The sequence below is a fragment of the Polypterus senegalus genome, chromosome 8 (assembly GCF_016835505.1).
Source record: "Polypterus senegalus isolate Bchr_013 chromosome 8, ASM1683550v1, whole genome shotgun sequence".
Taxonomy (NCBI): domain Eukaryota; kingdom Metazoa; phylum Chordata; class Cladistia; order Polypteriformes; family Polypteridae; genus Polypterus; species Polypterus senegalus.
Genome location: NC_053161.1, coordinates 57370102 through 57386088, shown reverse-complemented (window position 1 = coordinate 57386088; position 15987 = coordinate 57370102). Strand labels below are relative to the sequence as shown.

Below are 15987 nucleotides of genomic sequence, written 5' to 3'. Positions count from 1 at the left end.
GAACTTCAGATTGTTAAAGTTGGGCATGTAACCCAAGTCCTTTTCTTATTGATTTTCAAGATTTTGTATCCACCATTATTAAGCTGGATAGAATAATAATGCTTGGTGACTTTAACATCCAATCGGATGATATTTTATGCAGTGCGACTTCTGAATTTCTGTGCATCACTGACTCTTTTAATTTTGTACAACATGTTGTTGGCCCTACCCATAGTGGGGGGCATACATTGGATTTGTTTTTTTCTTATGGAGTTGGCTTGAATGATGTTACAATTTGTAATGTAACCTTTAGAGATCATAAGTGTGTTTTGTTTGACTTGTCTTCAAATTTAGAGCTGTCACCCTGTGTTAACTCTAGGCGTACTAGTTTTATTAATGAGTCAGTGATCAATCAGTTTGTTGATTTATTTGTGGCATCTGATGCCGGCAGTACTATTGATAATGTTGAGTTAGCAGTTCAATGTTTTAATGACTATTGTACTGATATTTTGGATAAGATTAAGATCAGGCAGCGTTCTGTTACCCACTCAGTTCCTTGGATGAATGACTCCATTCGTAATCTTAGCAGCGTTCTTGTGGGGAGGGCTTCTGTTTTCTCCGATCTGAGTTCACTTCTGTCTAGCTCGTGTTTATTTGAAAGCAGCCGTGTCAGATCAGGGCGAGCGTGAACGCAACTGAGAGAATAAAACTGAATAAAAAAAACGCTACCTTTGACATAAATCAAATGTATGTTTTTATTGTATAATATTAACAATACTAGCAGCTCTCTACTCAAACCGGTAAACTTGAGAAGCTGCCAGCATCAAACCCAGAAGCTCTTGATTGGGAGTCAGCAGTTCTTAGCGTTGCACTACGCCTGGTGTCGCATCAACCGCCTACCGTAACCTGCTTTTTTTTCTTTGGTTATAAAAGCACACATGTTTTGTTATACTTGTACTTTTGTGGAAGTGTTTATTTGATATTTAGGCTTCAGGCTTCATAACTTATACACATGTTGTAAAGACGGGCCTTGGGTGTGTGTGGGAAATGTTAACATTTGAATCTGATGATTGTATATAGCGCAGAACTGAACTCTCTATACTATTCTGTTCTCCGCATCTCCTGGAGTTCAAAAGAAATACCAACATGCAGCAACATGTGGACACTGGCCAAGATCAGAACAAAAAACTAAACGCAGTCACTAACTACAACCGCATGAAGGTATGCAAATTAATATAATATTGCATTAGTGCAACAACGTTTTCCGAAATGTACAATGCAGGTCATAAAATGAATTATTCCAAATGTCATATATACCTAGGTCTTTCTTTTTTGTCAGCGCGACTTTGACATCATGGATCAGAAGGTGCATACTAATTCAGCGTGAGCAGAAGCACTCAAGAATAAAACTGAATAAAAGCAAATTGATATCCACAGTCATTCTCAGTCACACACACCACTCACATCCACGTCCACAGTTTTTCATGTCCCAGTCTCGTTTGCACACAAGATCTAACACGGTTTTCAAATAAAGAGGGGGCATAATAAAATAAGTTTGTTTGTCATACCACGTCTTTATCTGAAAATGGCGTCAGATCCAGGGGGTGTATGGGAGCTTGAACGTGAGAGACAGAATAAAACTGAAAAAAATCCCCACTAACTTTAACTAAATTTACAGACGCATATCAAATGTATGCTTTTATTGTATGATATTAACAATAACAGCAGCTCACAACTGAAAATGGCAAATTTGGGAAGCAGCTGATATTGAAACCGCAACCTCTTAATTGGAAGACAGCAGTTCTTAGCATTGCACCACGCAAGCTGTCGTATCAACCGCCTACCGTAAGCTGCTTTCTTTTTTCTTCGGTTAAATTCTTGAATAAAAGTGCACTTGTTTTATTATACTTGTACCTTTTGTAAAAGTGTTTATTTCGTATTTGTATTTCACGCTTCACACATTATACATTTCATGTCTACATTTTTTCAATTATTACTAAAACATGAAAAACTTTTTTGTGTTAACTACGTTTTAAATAGATTGTTGTTGACACGGAACACATATGAAATGTATGTATTCCAAATGATGATGTACTATTTAACCCTATAAACCTCCAACACTTCACTCGAAGATAAACACTGAGCACTGAGAAACTTCTTTGCGAAATGAGCTGCAGTGGTGGGCGGGGGATGAGATACCAGGCTTCTTGCTGTTAATTGTCACATTTACAGGACAAAAGACGCTGACGGAGAGGTGAGAATGGATTTAAGGTGGGCCAGACTTATGAGCTTTCTCGTAGGCTCTGGTAATTCTAGTGTTAAGAACTCTGGACAAATATTATCCACCTCTGGAGCATTGCCAGCAAGGAGTTTTAATTACCTCAGAGTCCTCAGTTCCAGTGATGGGTGAGCCCTCCAAGTCCCCTGACTCTGCTTCTTGAATATATCCCTAGATAAGGCCAGCAGCACTCCATCCCTTCTATAAAATGCATGGGCGAAACACTGATTCTCCCTCCTGAGTCACCAGATAGTTTGCCAGAATCACTTCGAGGCCAACTGCAAGTCATTTTTCATGGTCTCGCTGAATTCCTCCCACACCCAAGTTTTTTGGTTTTTTTTTAAAACAACTGCCACTACTGCACTTCACTTGGCCTGTTGGTACCTGTCAACTGACCTCTGAAGTGCCACAAGCAACCCAGGTTTCAAAGACCTCCTTCTTGAGTCTGACAAGCTCCCTTTACCATTGGCATTCCACCATAGGGTTCTGGGATTGCCACCATGACCAGCACCAATGACATTACAGACACAGATATGGAATCAAAGAACATGGCTATTTTGGGTTCACAGGGTTTGAATTTCAAGTCCAGTTGTTGCCTATGTGCAGTTTGCACATTCTCCTTATTCCAACTTCAAATAATCTAAACTTCCTCTCACAATTTGCAGTTGTAAATCGGTTCTTTGTGAAAATTAGGGAGGGTTTGCCCATGTGTTGACCCTATGATGAACTGGTAACTTTTCTTAGTGCTGCTGGCATAAGCTCTGGCTGCCAGAGATACCTGTGTGGATCAGGAGTTTAAGAATGTTTTAACATTAACATACAGTAGCTGTTGTGTCATGAAAGCACCCCAAAATCTACTTCAGCTTGCACATTTTGAATTATGGTAGCTGCCAGTGGTCGGCCATAAACCTGTGATGCCTGTATCTCAAAGGCCCTCAGAAGCAGCTTCCCTAAAACATTAGCTAAAGAAGGAATTCATTAACTGTTCCCGCATGGACAGGCTGTGAACACTGCAAAGCAGAGCACTTCCTGGTAATGTTCTCTCTTCTCTGTCAAGATGCTGACAGGTAAGATTCAAGATACCTCAACTACTGTGATGGAAAAAGCATGCTTGGAAAAAAAAAAAAATGGACAGATATATTTGGCAACTCTGAAGGTGAAAAAAAACTATTTTTTCCCTTTGCTGAATAACAATAATTTTTTAGTTTTCTGTTTTTTCCATTATTTTTTGTTTTTTAATGGTTATGAAATTTCTAATCGTCTTCTGGTGTTTTAGGGTACATGAGGTATGTATTTTGCTGTGAAGTACTTTATTACAACCTGTACTGAGATTGCCACTACAAAATGAACATAAAATATTGTAAATACAAAATTACTGCCTAGATGCAGTATGTTTACTCGGTCTTAACAAAAAAAGACATTGACAATGTGCAGGCAATCTATGCATTGCATGATTTACTAATTGATCAGTCCATTTGGTTGGCAGTTAAACCAAAATGGGACAGCAGTCTTTTACTAAGTCTATACAAACACAGAATCACACTGGGTTGTTTAGAGGCACAAGTTCAAAGGTAAAACATTTCAGAAATTTGCATGAGGATTCCCATTACCTGGTAAGTTTCCTTGCACTGCTATCTCATCAAACTCGCTGGGGAATCTCAAACCATCCAAAATCCTTTCACCACATGTTAAGATATCATATAAAAGAAGCCCAAAGGAATACACATCTGCCTGCTTGTTGTAGATAACATTTCCACGAGCAACCTCAGGTGCACGGAAGCCTACAAGAGAAATATGAATTAGGACTACTTTTCTATTGGCAAGATTTTCTTTAAGGTCAAGTAGTATTCCAATACTGCATGTGTTTCATTTATGGAGTATTGACATAAAATAGTTACTTCCTGTTTGTGTTTCTATAGTCTAAAACTTGCAATATAAAGTAGAGTCCATAATTACTTAAATTTCTCTAACAGAATAGCTGATACCGATTATGGGGTTAAGTTTATTTTGAACTGTCACAGTTTATTGCCTTACTACTGTTTAAATGCTTTCCAACCTATTTGTAATATTGATGCAATAAAGAACTGTAGGACACACGGGCATCACCCATGTTGTCCTTAGCTTAAGGGGCAGCTGTCAGACACCCTTAACTTCAGCTCCTCTGTCAGTGATCCTCACTTTAGTCCATCGTTGGACACCTGTTAGCTAGAGTTTGGCCATGAAAAAGGCTGGAATGATGCCTTTCACCCTGAAGGGCAACTTGGTGCTGGACTGGAAGAGTGAAAGACTGTCTGCGATGGAGTTGGATGATAATACTATAATTCCAAACCAAGCTAAAGTAATGTAAGTTATCTTTAGAAAAACAGACCATACTTGAAGCCACATGTTCGTCTTGCTAAAGATGGGAGTCAACTGATCGACAACTACCCAGCACATGTATGTCATATGCTAGGAAATGAGGTCAATGTGTTTGAAACCTATGAGAAAACTGCAGTATTGCCTGTAACAAGGAGTGAATAAGAACCAAACTGTAACTACACCTACTTTGATTCTTAGAACTCTTAGAACTATTAATTATAACTTAGTAGTTAGGATAAAGTAATCTAATGTATTCTGGTTATTGGCATCACTGTAACTGAAAAGTAATAACCTATGTGAAGGATAAGTTTATAGCTGTTCTACTCTAAGGTTAATTTCCTAGCAACTTCACATAGTAACTCTGTGTGTGTGTGTGTGTGTGTGTTTGGGGTAAACCATTGTAGACTAGCAAAGAGCAAATCAATACCTCCACCACTTTGTGGAAGCTACAAACTTAATAACTAGCTAAAGAATTTATCCATCTTGACCACATCATTTGAAAGATCAGAATTGATTAGTTATGTGTCTTTTTCTATAGAACAGGAAAAGTTCAAACTAAGTGAAAGTAAATCTATATTCTTTGTCGTTTGTTATTGTCCTTCATCTCTTTATCTACACACATATACTGTATATCTAGAAACACTTGCACATATCCATCTTCTATTATTCTATGATCCTTATGGTATGAATAAATTGTATTATTTGGTTTATTATAGCAAGCGTGTTTGAATTATTTGTTGAAAAATAGTCTATCACCATGTCAGAACTACAAAAAGTAAAAGTTGTTCAATGTAGGCTTTTGCCAATTTATGAACTATGTTCATAAACTGTACAGATCTCTTCAAAGTTCTGTCATTTTGGGAGGATGGGTAAACAGAGATCACCCACACATCCCACAGAATTCATACAATGCACAGTGCTTAACACAGAAAATTTTTTTTTTTTTTTAACAGCCACTTGCTTCAGATTAAGCTACATGCAAAGACATCAGCTTTAAATTGGGAAAGCTTGCAGAATGGCATACTCCCAAAACCGAAAATAACAATTCTGAAGATTTGTCTGGAAAAATAAAACCTCACTGGTGGTCACAATCTGTTTTTAAACAGGTATGGAATGAAGGAAAGGGAGACACAATAGTCAATTACCCTTATACTGCATCATTTAATTTTTGTACATTTTGCACAAGAATCTATCAATAATAGTGGAAAGGTTATCATCCCTCAAAGAACATTTCTGAAACTCATGTAAGCAAACAAGCAGATCAAAAACAATTTGCTTTGTTTTTGGACCTATTTGATCTGCGTTACTTGTAAAAATTAAAAAGTAAATCTGAAACACCTGCTGCCAAAATTATTTTGGCTCATATTCCAAACACTGTGCAGGCTTAAAGGCATTTAAAGAACCTAAAATAGCAGAAGTAGCCCTGAATAAGTATTTAGATATGAATTAAAATGAGCAATGAGCAGCAATCAAATGTGTAAATGATTGCAAAAAGCCCTGAAAGTGAAAAAAATAATTACTCAAATAAAATGTAATACAAAATACATTTATTAATGAACTTCCCAAAACATAAAGATTGATGTTGGAAATACCTGGTGTGCCCTCTGATGTCTTAATGCCCATGCTGCAGCAGTACTGAGAAATACCATAATCAGAAATTTTTGCAATGATCTCAGAATTGGTCTTAAAGTTAAAAAGGAGGATATTGTGAGGTTTTAGATCTCTGTATATTATCATTGATGAATGAAGATACCTGTTAATAAGAGAAAAACGTTTTAATTAAATTAATTTTAATGAAGTATAACAAATACTTTTTCTGAATAGTTGACACATCATACATTCTCGATAAAACCAAACATCATCAAAAACAGCAACAGTTTTAAGATGTTTATGCATGTGAGAAAGAATACACCAAACTAAAATATACCAGTGAATGTGGTGCAAACAAAGAAGAGAGGAAGGAGGATCTTTCTTTTGGTGGTATACTATTTTAAGCAATGACTCAATGCATGTCAAAAAAAGTTGTTATAAACAAAGCTGTGAAAGACTGAAGTGAACGCTGGCTATATTATCACTAAGAGTTTAATGTGACTTTGACAGGTGTATCACAAAGTAGAATACTGCTACGCAGGGAGCCCTAAAATACCACTTTTAAGTTCATTCTAGCTTTACATGAAAACTTCATTAATATAGTAACTAATGTAGTTTATTTAGCAGGTGTTGATGCAATGAATACATACATTTTAAAATACAATTTATTCTTTTTAAATGTTTTCTGTTTTCTTTTAATTTACTAATTAGTAAATACAGCGAGGTCCACATATACTATTTCCTCCACAATTATATACACCCTTGATAAATCCATCCATCCATCCATTTTCTAACCCACTGGATCTGAACACAGGGTCACGGGGGTCTGCTGGAGCCAATCCCAGCCAACACAGGGCACAAGGCAGAAACCAATCTTGGGCAGGGTGCCAACCCATTGCAGACCCTTGATAAAGAGGAGTAAAAAAGAATTATAAAAAAATTCAGGTTTTGATAAAGTACCTTAATCTCACATTAAAAAAATTAACAAAACGATGCCTCTAACTGAACTAAATTTATTCTGAGAAGAAATAATCCTGTATCAAGAAATAACTTTTAACAAAACCACAAGTGCTGTAACTATGCAACAGCCTTGCATTTAAAACTTTGTACAACCACCTTTTGCCAATAAAACAACACTGAGTATTTTCTTATTATAACATAAAGAACACACAGCAGGGAATCTGGGAGTATTCCATCTCTCCAGATCATCCCAAATCCTCTCTTGTTCACGCTCCTCTTCAGCTTACCCCACAGGTTTTCAATGGGGTATAGGTACAGGGACTGAGACAGCAATGGTAAAAATTTGATTTTGTGTTCCTTTAACCATTTCTGTGCTGATTTGGATTATATGTTTTGGATTATTGTCCTGATGGAACATCCAACCACAATTCAGGTTTAGCTTCTTAGCAGAGGCAGCCATGTTTAAATTTAAAATCTCTTGGTATTTCATTTAGTCTGAGATGCCATGTACCCTTACAAGGTTCCCATGGTGTTTAGAAGTAAAACAGCCCGACAGCATCACAGAGCCTCTACAATACTTGACAATAGGTATCATGTTCTTTTTGGGATAGCCATCCTCCTTTTTTTGCCAAAAAGCTCAATTTATGCTTTGTCTAATCACAGTAGATGGTTCCAGTTAAAGTTCCAGTAATGTTTAGCCAACTCCAGTTGCTTACATTTCCAGTTAAATAACAGGAAAGGCTTTTTTTCTGGTACGCCTTCCAAATAATCTCTTGGCATAGAGGTGGCATCTGATGGTAGTTATGGAGACATGTTAACCCCATTTCTGTACTTCTTCAACAGAATCATTGATCCTTGGGAATTTTTTTACCTTTCATATCCTCCTCCTCACTGTGCGTAGAGCAAAATAAATTTGGGTCCTCCTCCAGGCAGGTCAGTAACAGTTGCAGTTGCTCTGAACATATTTATTTGTGCCTTGTATATATGGGCATTTTCAGGTGAGTAGTTATCTATATGTATAATTCACTAAGGCAAGACAACCATGGAAAGCACGCCGGAAGAGGTGTGGATTCACTAAGCCGCTGACAAGTGAGACACCTATGGCGCACGCAGGAAGAAGCCACGCCCACCAACTCCAAGACCATTGGATACGACGACAACTCACAGAGCCACGCCCACCAATCGGACGCAACGAAACAGAAAAACCGGCGTCATTTACATTCGTCTGTTGTAGAGGTCACATGCAGCTCCGACCCACGTTGACTGTTAATAGAGGCATGTTTCTCGGAGGTGAATCGCCATATGCGGCGTGTAAAACTGTTTGCGAGGGGTATCCCATGGGATCCTTAAAACGTTCCTTTACAACTGAGGTTAAAACACAATGAAGTGAGCAATCTTTAAAAAATGAGTTTTCGGTTACGACGCACAACCGCGTGCACTATAGCAAACTCTTTTACACGCTACATACAGCAATTCGCATCCGCGACAAACATGCGTTTTCTTAGATACTCCTGCACTTTGTACACACCCCCCACCCACCGTGGTCAGGTGTCTTGGTGGATTATATATAGAAAAGCAGCCAAAACCGCACAGAGCAATAAAAAGTCTACGTGAGTCACAGGTGCATCTGGACTGTACAAAGACTCGAGTGACGAGTTGGAGGTGGGCACATGAGTAGGCAGTGTATACTGAACGAGAAACCAGCAGACTAGCACGGCAGAGGGAGCGGAGTGGATGTCCTTCTCCCGTTCCACCCTGAGCGCTGCACGGACGATTGTGTGTTGGTTCGTTCCGTGCATTGGTTAAAACCCAATGAAGGAAGCAGTCTTTAAAAACCAATAAGCCCTGTCCCTCTGTTTCATTACCATCTCACCTGCTTCACCAATGCAGGCCCCGCAACAGCGATCCGGGGCGTCATTCCCATGACCCGCCGGGCAGCCAACCAGGTAACCAAAGTCTTTGGGTTCAGGGGGGAGTATGGTTACAAAGCTGAAACTTAAAGGAACTGACGGAAGGGCACCACCAGGTGTGGAGCCTTTCGCTTCATTTGACTCAACACAGGAAACCTCACCCGGCCCGGACACGGACAGGATTGATAGATTGATAGCTCTTTCTCGATTCTGTGGGTGGTGGTGCATGGCAGTTCTTAGTTGGTGGAGCGATTTGGCTGGTTATTTCCGAAAATGAACAAGGCTCCCGCCTGCTAAATAGTTACATGACCCAACAGCGGTCAGCGTCCAAATTCTTAGAGGGACAAGTGGCTTTTAGCCACGTGAGATTGAGCATTAACAGGTCTGTGATGCACTTGTATGTCCAGTACTGCACGCGCGCTACACTGAATGGATCAACGTGTGTCTACCCGGCGTGGGTAAGCCATTGAACCCCATTCGTGATGGAGACCGTGGCTTCCAATTGTTCCCCACGAATGAGAAATTCGCAGTACATGCAGGTCAAAGGCTCGCACTGATTACGTCCCTGCCCTTTGTAAAGCCCCCCATGGTCGGGTGACTTGGTGGATTATATATAAAAAAAAAAGCAGTCGGAACCGCAAAGAACAATGAAAAATAAACGTGGAAACCGACTGAGGCGGTGTTTGGAAAATTAACAGTCAACGTGACTCACAGGTGCGTGTGGACTGTACACAGACGAAAGCGACTCAGGTAGAGAGTTGGGGGGGCACATAAGCGGCAGTGCGTACTGAACAAGCGCCGTTCAACCGCGTCCTTCGCTTTGGAAGAAGAAAGCGCGACGGTGCTCCTCCGGTTTTCAGTCACGGACAATTGTATGTTGGTTTGTAGCATGCATTGTTGCAATGTTACTTTTCTTGGTGGTTTATTAAATTACGGATTTTTCAAATGTTTATTTTTTCCTCTGTGCTTAAAAATAATTTAAAAAGCAGCCTGATTATGCGGCGTATGCTACGTCGCGGGTTGGCTAGTTTTTTATAACAGTTCATTGACTTATAAAGGTCAAAAAACACTTCTCTCATTTGAAATGTGTGTTCTCTTATCTTTCCCATGTTGATAAATGAAAGTGGTAATTTAGTCTATGTGCCACCTCATATTTAAACCCCAGTGAAACAGGAAGTCACTGCTTCCAACACACACTGATCAACTTAAAAAGACATAGAATTAAAAGTGCTTCAGTTACTCTTTGTTCATAAGGATTTTATAGGGGTGCCAATAATTGTGCCACATGTGGTTTTGTTAAAAACATTATTTCTTGATAAGGGATTATTTTTTGTCATAAATAAATTTGCTACAATTAAAGGTTGAATTTCTCTCATAGTTTCAGTGTTAGATTAAAGTTAACCCAAAGGTGATTTTTTTATTACTCTTTATATTCATCATTCCCAGGGTGCCAATAACTGTAGACGGTACTGTATTTGGACAGTGGAACAATGTACATAATTTAATAAAATGTACATAATTTAATCTTTGTACACCACCACAATTTGGATTTGAAATGAAGCAGTCAGATTTGATTGACATGTATACTTTTGGCTTTAATTCAAAGGGTTTAACAAAAATATCCTATGAGCTATTTACAAATGACAGTTATTTTTAAACATACAGTGGGGGAAATAAATATTTGATCCCCTGCTGAATTTGTAAGTTTGCTTACTTACAGTACAAAGAAATACACAGTCTCTAATTTTTATGGTAGTTTCATTTTAATGGAGAGAGACAGAATATCAACAAAAATCCAAAAAAAAAAAATCTAGAAAAAACACATTATATAAAAGTTATAAATTGATTTGCAAGTCATTGAGAGAAATAAGTATTTGATCTCCTACAACCCAGCCAGAATTCTGGCTCCCACAGACTAGCTGTGTGCCACAATCAACTGATCAATTACAGATACTCCTGATCACAGAATCAATTCCCTCTGCTCAAGAAGTGTGGGTACAACAAATAGTTCTGAACAGGCATCAGCCACAGTGCTGCTCTTGTGAAAAGAATGGAAATAAATGCCATCAAATCAAAGAGGGAGAGGCAAGTTTGTTCTACCACGTGAAGATCACTGAGAGAATAAAACTGAATAATTACAAACCAACTGATAATGTTTACAAGTAGCAAAAATTTAAAGTGGGTGTTACAGACTTAAATCAAATGTATGTTTTTTATTATACTGTAAAAATTATAATAATAATAATAATAATAATAAAAGCAGCCATTAATCAAAACGCGGAGCGTGAAAATAAAAAATGAGTGGAATTGATAATGAAGATTGCAAACTATAGAATAGTAATAAATAGGACAAGATTTATGAGGTTTTGTAGAGTTTATGGAACATTTTATGGAATGGATGTATATACCTTAAAAATAAAAAGTTTATGAACAGAGCCGTGTACCCATGCAAGCCTTCGGGCAAATATCCCCTACCCTAAGCCTAACCCTGTGATCTTTGGGTTATAAGAAAGCATTTCTTACCTCTGCACCATTCAAGAATACGCATAAACTTTCTGTCGATTAACATTTGAGCTTGAGTTTTTAATTCATTGACAACCACATGTAAATCAAATGCTTTTTTTTCTTTGGTTATATTCTTTAATAAAAGCACATGTGTTTCTTTGATATTTGGACTTCAGTCTTCATTCATTATAGACTTCATGTCATTATTACTATAACATGGAAAAAGTTTCTGCTTTAGGTATGTGTTCAGCATTTCTTGCCTTGCATTTGCTTTCTTCTTACACTTATCGAGATCTTTGTAGACACGGATCACACATGAAATGCATGTATTCCAAATAACGATATACTGTAATATTTGCCCTATACAACTTCAGGAACCTCACCTCACATGCAAATAAGGAGCCTTGGCTTAAGCTGGGAGAACTTTTTACCCGAGCTGAGCTCCATCAAGGTGGGAGATGGGACAGCAGGCTGCTTGGTGCTTGTGTTGATTGACACAGTGACAAAACAAAAGACTCTGAAGGAGAGGGACAAAGGGATTTAAGGTGGGCCAGGTTTATGAGTTTCTCGTAGGCTTCAGGGGTCCTAGTGTTAAACCAAAAATTAATTCTATAACTTCAACTCCAATATTTTTTTTAGTAAAAAGCTAAAATAACAATAGCTTTTTAAATATCTAAAAACTTATGGACCTAACTGTAGATTTTACAACCATCAACATGAAATTAAATTTTTTTCTAACTAACCTCTTATGGTCTCTGATCTATCGGAAATCTTTGTCACTGTCATCATTTGACTTACTTCTGTTCTTTTCTGAAGATTACTTTGGGCCATGGAAAATGGATTTATTGTACACTCTGTGCACTGTAAGATGTCTGCCTGTAAACAATCAACTACAAAAAAAAACAAAAAAACATGGCAAACGGAGAGATTGCTTCATGTCTGTTTCATGCCAGGGAAAGAAGTCTATAAGCACTTGGCATAAGATATGCAGGACAACAGAAAGGTCATACTCCCATTTATAAAAAGGAGCACTACACAAACATCACATAAGATAGTGCTGCCTATGATATGTATTAATTAAGTTTTTGGAACAGCTAACTACAGGGCAAGATGAAGGACCTCTCCTAATGTCAACCCACTGTCAAGAATGCTGGGATACAGGGGTGTAATGAAGTCAAGGAAGCAAGTGAGATAGTGACCATAGTAGCATAGATGTGACTTCTGACCCTAGAAATGACCCCAGGATAACAAACAAATGGATAAAAAAAAGTATGAATGGAGGCTCTTTGAGTCATAAGGTAAGTGAGATAAGGGATAAGTGGAAAGGTAGTTTAAATGTATTTCAAGACAGAGGTGAGCAAATGAAAGCTGCTTCTCCTCACAAAGATTGTGTTTATTGTCTACTAAAACATTTATTATGCAATCAGTCTTTATTTTTTACTAACTGTTGTTTTGACTTCTTTTATATTCATTTTGCCACTTATAAATATGTTTAACTCACACATCAAAAAGGGCAATAATAGGCAGAAGAGTTGCATTACTAATAATTTATTAAGGGTTTGTTGTGACATCTAGAGAAATACTTCTTTTAACACAAATAATTTATGACAGGGCTAATCAGCATAAGATCACATCCTGTTTCATTTTTCATTACTTTAATTTTTTTTTCTTTTTCGCTAATTAAATGTTCCTTTGTGTGCATTTTTTATGTCTGACCCCTATTAAATTACTTCTCAGTGGATAACTTCAGTTGACTATAGCAGGAATAAGTTTGTCGTTAGGCATCCGATTGTCTTATACTATATTATCTGGTAACGATAATAAATTAATAAAAATTGTTTACCAGAAAGGTTGGCATTTATATTTACATCAATAATGTAAAAGTACCTTCATCATTATTTATTTGAATTGGAAATCAGATCACATAATCACATAGCAGTATATTTGATTATTTAGCAAGCACAGACCTTGAAAGAGATGTTCTTCTGAAATGAAATGCTTAGTAAAATAATTCTGAAACAAGCAAAATGTGCTAATGCCATCAGACAAATTCCACATAACATGTCTGAGACCTTAGCAACTCAGGCACATCCCTGCATTCAGAAATGACAACTGTTCTTCACAAAAATTAGATTCAGACATACGTATACCTTAGTCCATCAGCTACATGCAGTGCTATTCTGTGTTGAAGGGTTTTATTTAAGTTGCTTTTTTTCTGGTTGAAAAGTGTATCAAGGGAGCCTTTAGGTGCCAATTCCATGACGAGCATACGTGGTTGATAACCAACTGCTAAAAGAGAAATAAGGCTAGGATGGTGCAGATGACTTAGAACTGCCAACTCCTGTGCAAAGAAAAAAAATGATAATAACGCAGAATGACAAGTAATATTATTATATTACTCCTAAAAGCTTAATTAATTTAACATCATGTTATTAGTTCTATGATTATCCTGGATTTTATAATGATCCAAGGAATTTTATAATGTGTTGAAATAATCTAATTCATTTTTGAATTTCTGAAATTACAAGCTACGTCCAATAAAGTGAAACCATGTTTTTTTTTTTTTTACTTTTTGAAAACTGTGGACATCAGTCCAGTGCAAAGTTAGTTTAACTAGTGATAAATGTTTTGAATTGTCTCAACACAAACTTTTTCCCCATATCATATTATGCAATCTAATTTGAAATATCTCAAGCTGTATAAGTAAAACTATTGCGTAACACAGTAGGACAAGAGGCAAAGCTGCCACTTCACTACTCTTGAATTCCTGGCTTCACTCTGGTGTCTCACACATTCTGTCCTCATCTGTCTGTATACACCTCCCATGTCTGAATGGATTTACCTCAGGCACTCTGGATTTCTTCTGATGTCCAAAGGTTGTTTCTAGGTCAACTGTCAACATTAAATTGCCCAACTGGATGTGTGTCTATCTTAACATCTGTTGCTACTTGCATACCCAGGCAGGGATGGATATGCAGATTGTGAAAAAGCAGAATAACTTCATTTTACATCTGTGTTTACATCTAATCTAATATTTAGCTATCCCATACCAGTTCACTGCACAGCCTAGTCACTGATGTTAGTTAGTTGCACTTACTGTATTTTAATGTTTTAAAGAATTTAGTCAAAATAATGTGTATTTTATATTTATGCATTTTAAAATCAAACACATGTTGTTAATCCAATATTTTCCAAAACTAGAGATTAACTGCAAATAATTAACTTATTAAGTAAATGCCAAATCATCACTTCATGTCAGCAGGAACATATTACTTATAATAATTAATGCCACAATAAGAAAATAAAGGGCATCATTACCAGTGTACCAAGTAAAATTTCATTTTCCTCTCTTTTATACTGTATGTTGGTAGAGTTTACACAAGATGAATAGCTTCACACAAATAAGCAAACAGTCTGACAGTGGAAATTCAATTCCTTTACATATTTTGCATAGCTTTGACTTGTTTTTCTTGAAAATACTCACTAAAAAAACAAATGCTTCGCTGAGTTATTTTTTACAAACAAAATCTAAGAGTTCAAAATAATAATAATACAGTACAATTCCTGATGTTCTGACTGACAAATGAGTTACAGTATCTTTTCAGTCATCAGAAATATGAATTTTACCAATGCATAGTTCACACAAAATGTCATTATTTAAAATGCGTGTTGTATGATGAAAATATTTTACATTTGCGACATCTGCTTGACAAGTGAATTTATTGCAGTTTTATGTTATGTATACTTTCTTTACTGGTAATGGAGGTTCAACTAGTTATTGTTTAAATACATTATGAAAATCCAGGGTTAATATTACGAAGAAAAAGCAAAGAATGATATAAATATAAAATCAACTTAAATTGTTGTGTATATGGTATCTCATTTTAATCTTCAAACTAGAAGATAATATTTTTGATGTGCAATTGGTTTCTTTGTTCTTTGTAGTTAAACAAAAATCAATCATTGATAATCTTTTCTATTAACATTGGGGTCACATTCCTGTACCACATATGCATCACTGACTAAATAAAACAACAATGATAAAACTAAGCCCTCAATTTATGATACCAGTATTAAAAACATATAGTTTTATTTTTATAATTACTAAAAAATGATTAACCAAATAAAACACAAATCAACTCTTTGCACAGATGATGTCTGAAGCAACTTACTGCTTCCATAGAACTTAACATTATGCTTTACTCCACCCAGTGGTTAAAAGGCAAAGTGAAGTGTACACAAAAGTATACCTGTCTTAGCAGTCTGTGTAGATACATTTCTGATGCATGTTTGTTAAATATTTTCACCGCAACATCTTCATTTTTATACACAGCATGGTACACTGATCCAAATCCTCCATCACCTTCAAGCCAGAAATAAAATGTAACGCTAATACTGGTTCTCAAA

At 36.8% G+C, this 15987-nt stretch overlaps 1 protein-coding gene across 3 annotated transcripts in view; it reads right to left on the bottom strand.

The window, feature by feature from the left end:
- lrrk2 (leucine-rich repeat kinase 2) overlaps positions 1 to 15987 on the bottom strand; it is a 247705-nt gene that overhangs the window by 51066 nt on the left and 180652 nt on the right. For all 3 annotated transcript variants that reach the window (XM_039761109.1, XM_039761110.1, XM_039761111.1), the window contains exons 39-42: positions 15831 to 15943; positions 13731 to 13921; positions 6208 to 6368; positions 3868 to 4038 (exon numbers count right to left, since the gene is read on the bottom strand). In XM_039761109.1, coding sequence (XP_039617043.1) covers positions 3868 to 4038; positions 6208 to 6368; positions 13731 to 13921; positions 15831 to 15943 — 636 coding nt within the window. The remainder of the gene's footprint in view (positions 1 to 3867; positions 4039 to 6207; positions 6369 to 13730; positions 13922 to 15830; positions 15944 to 15987) is intronic.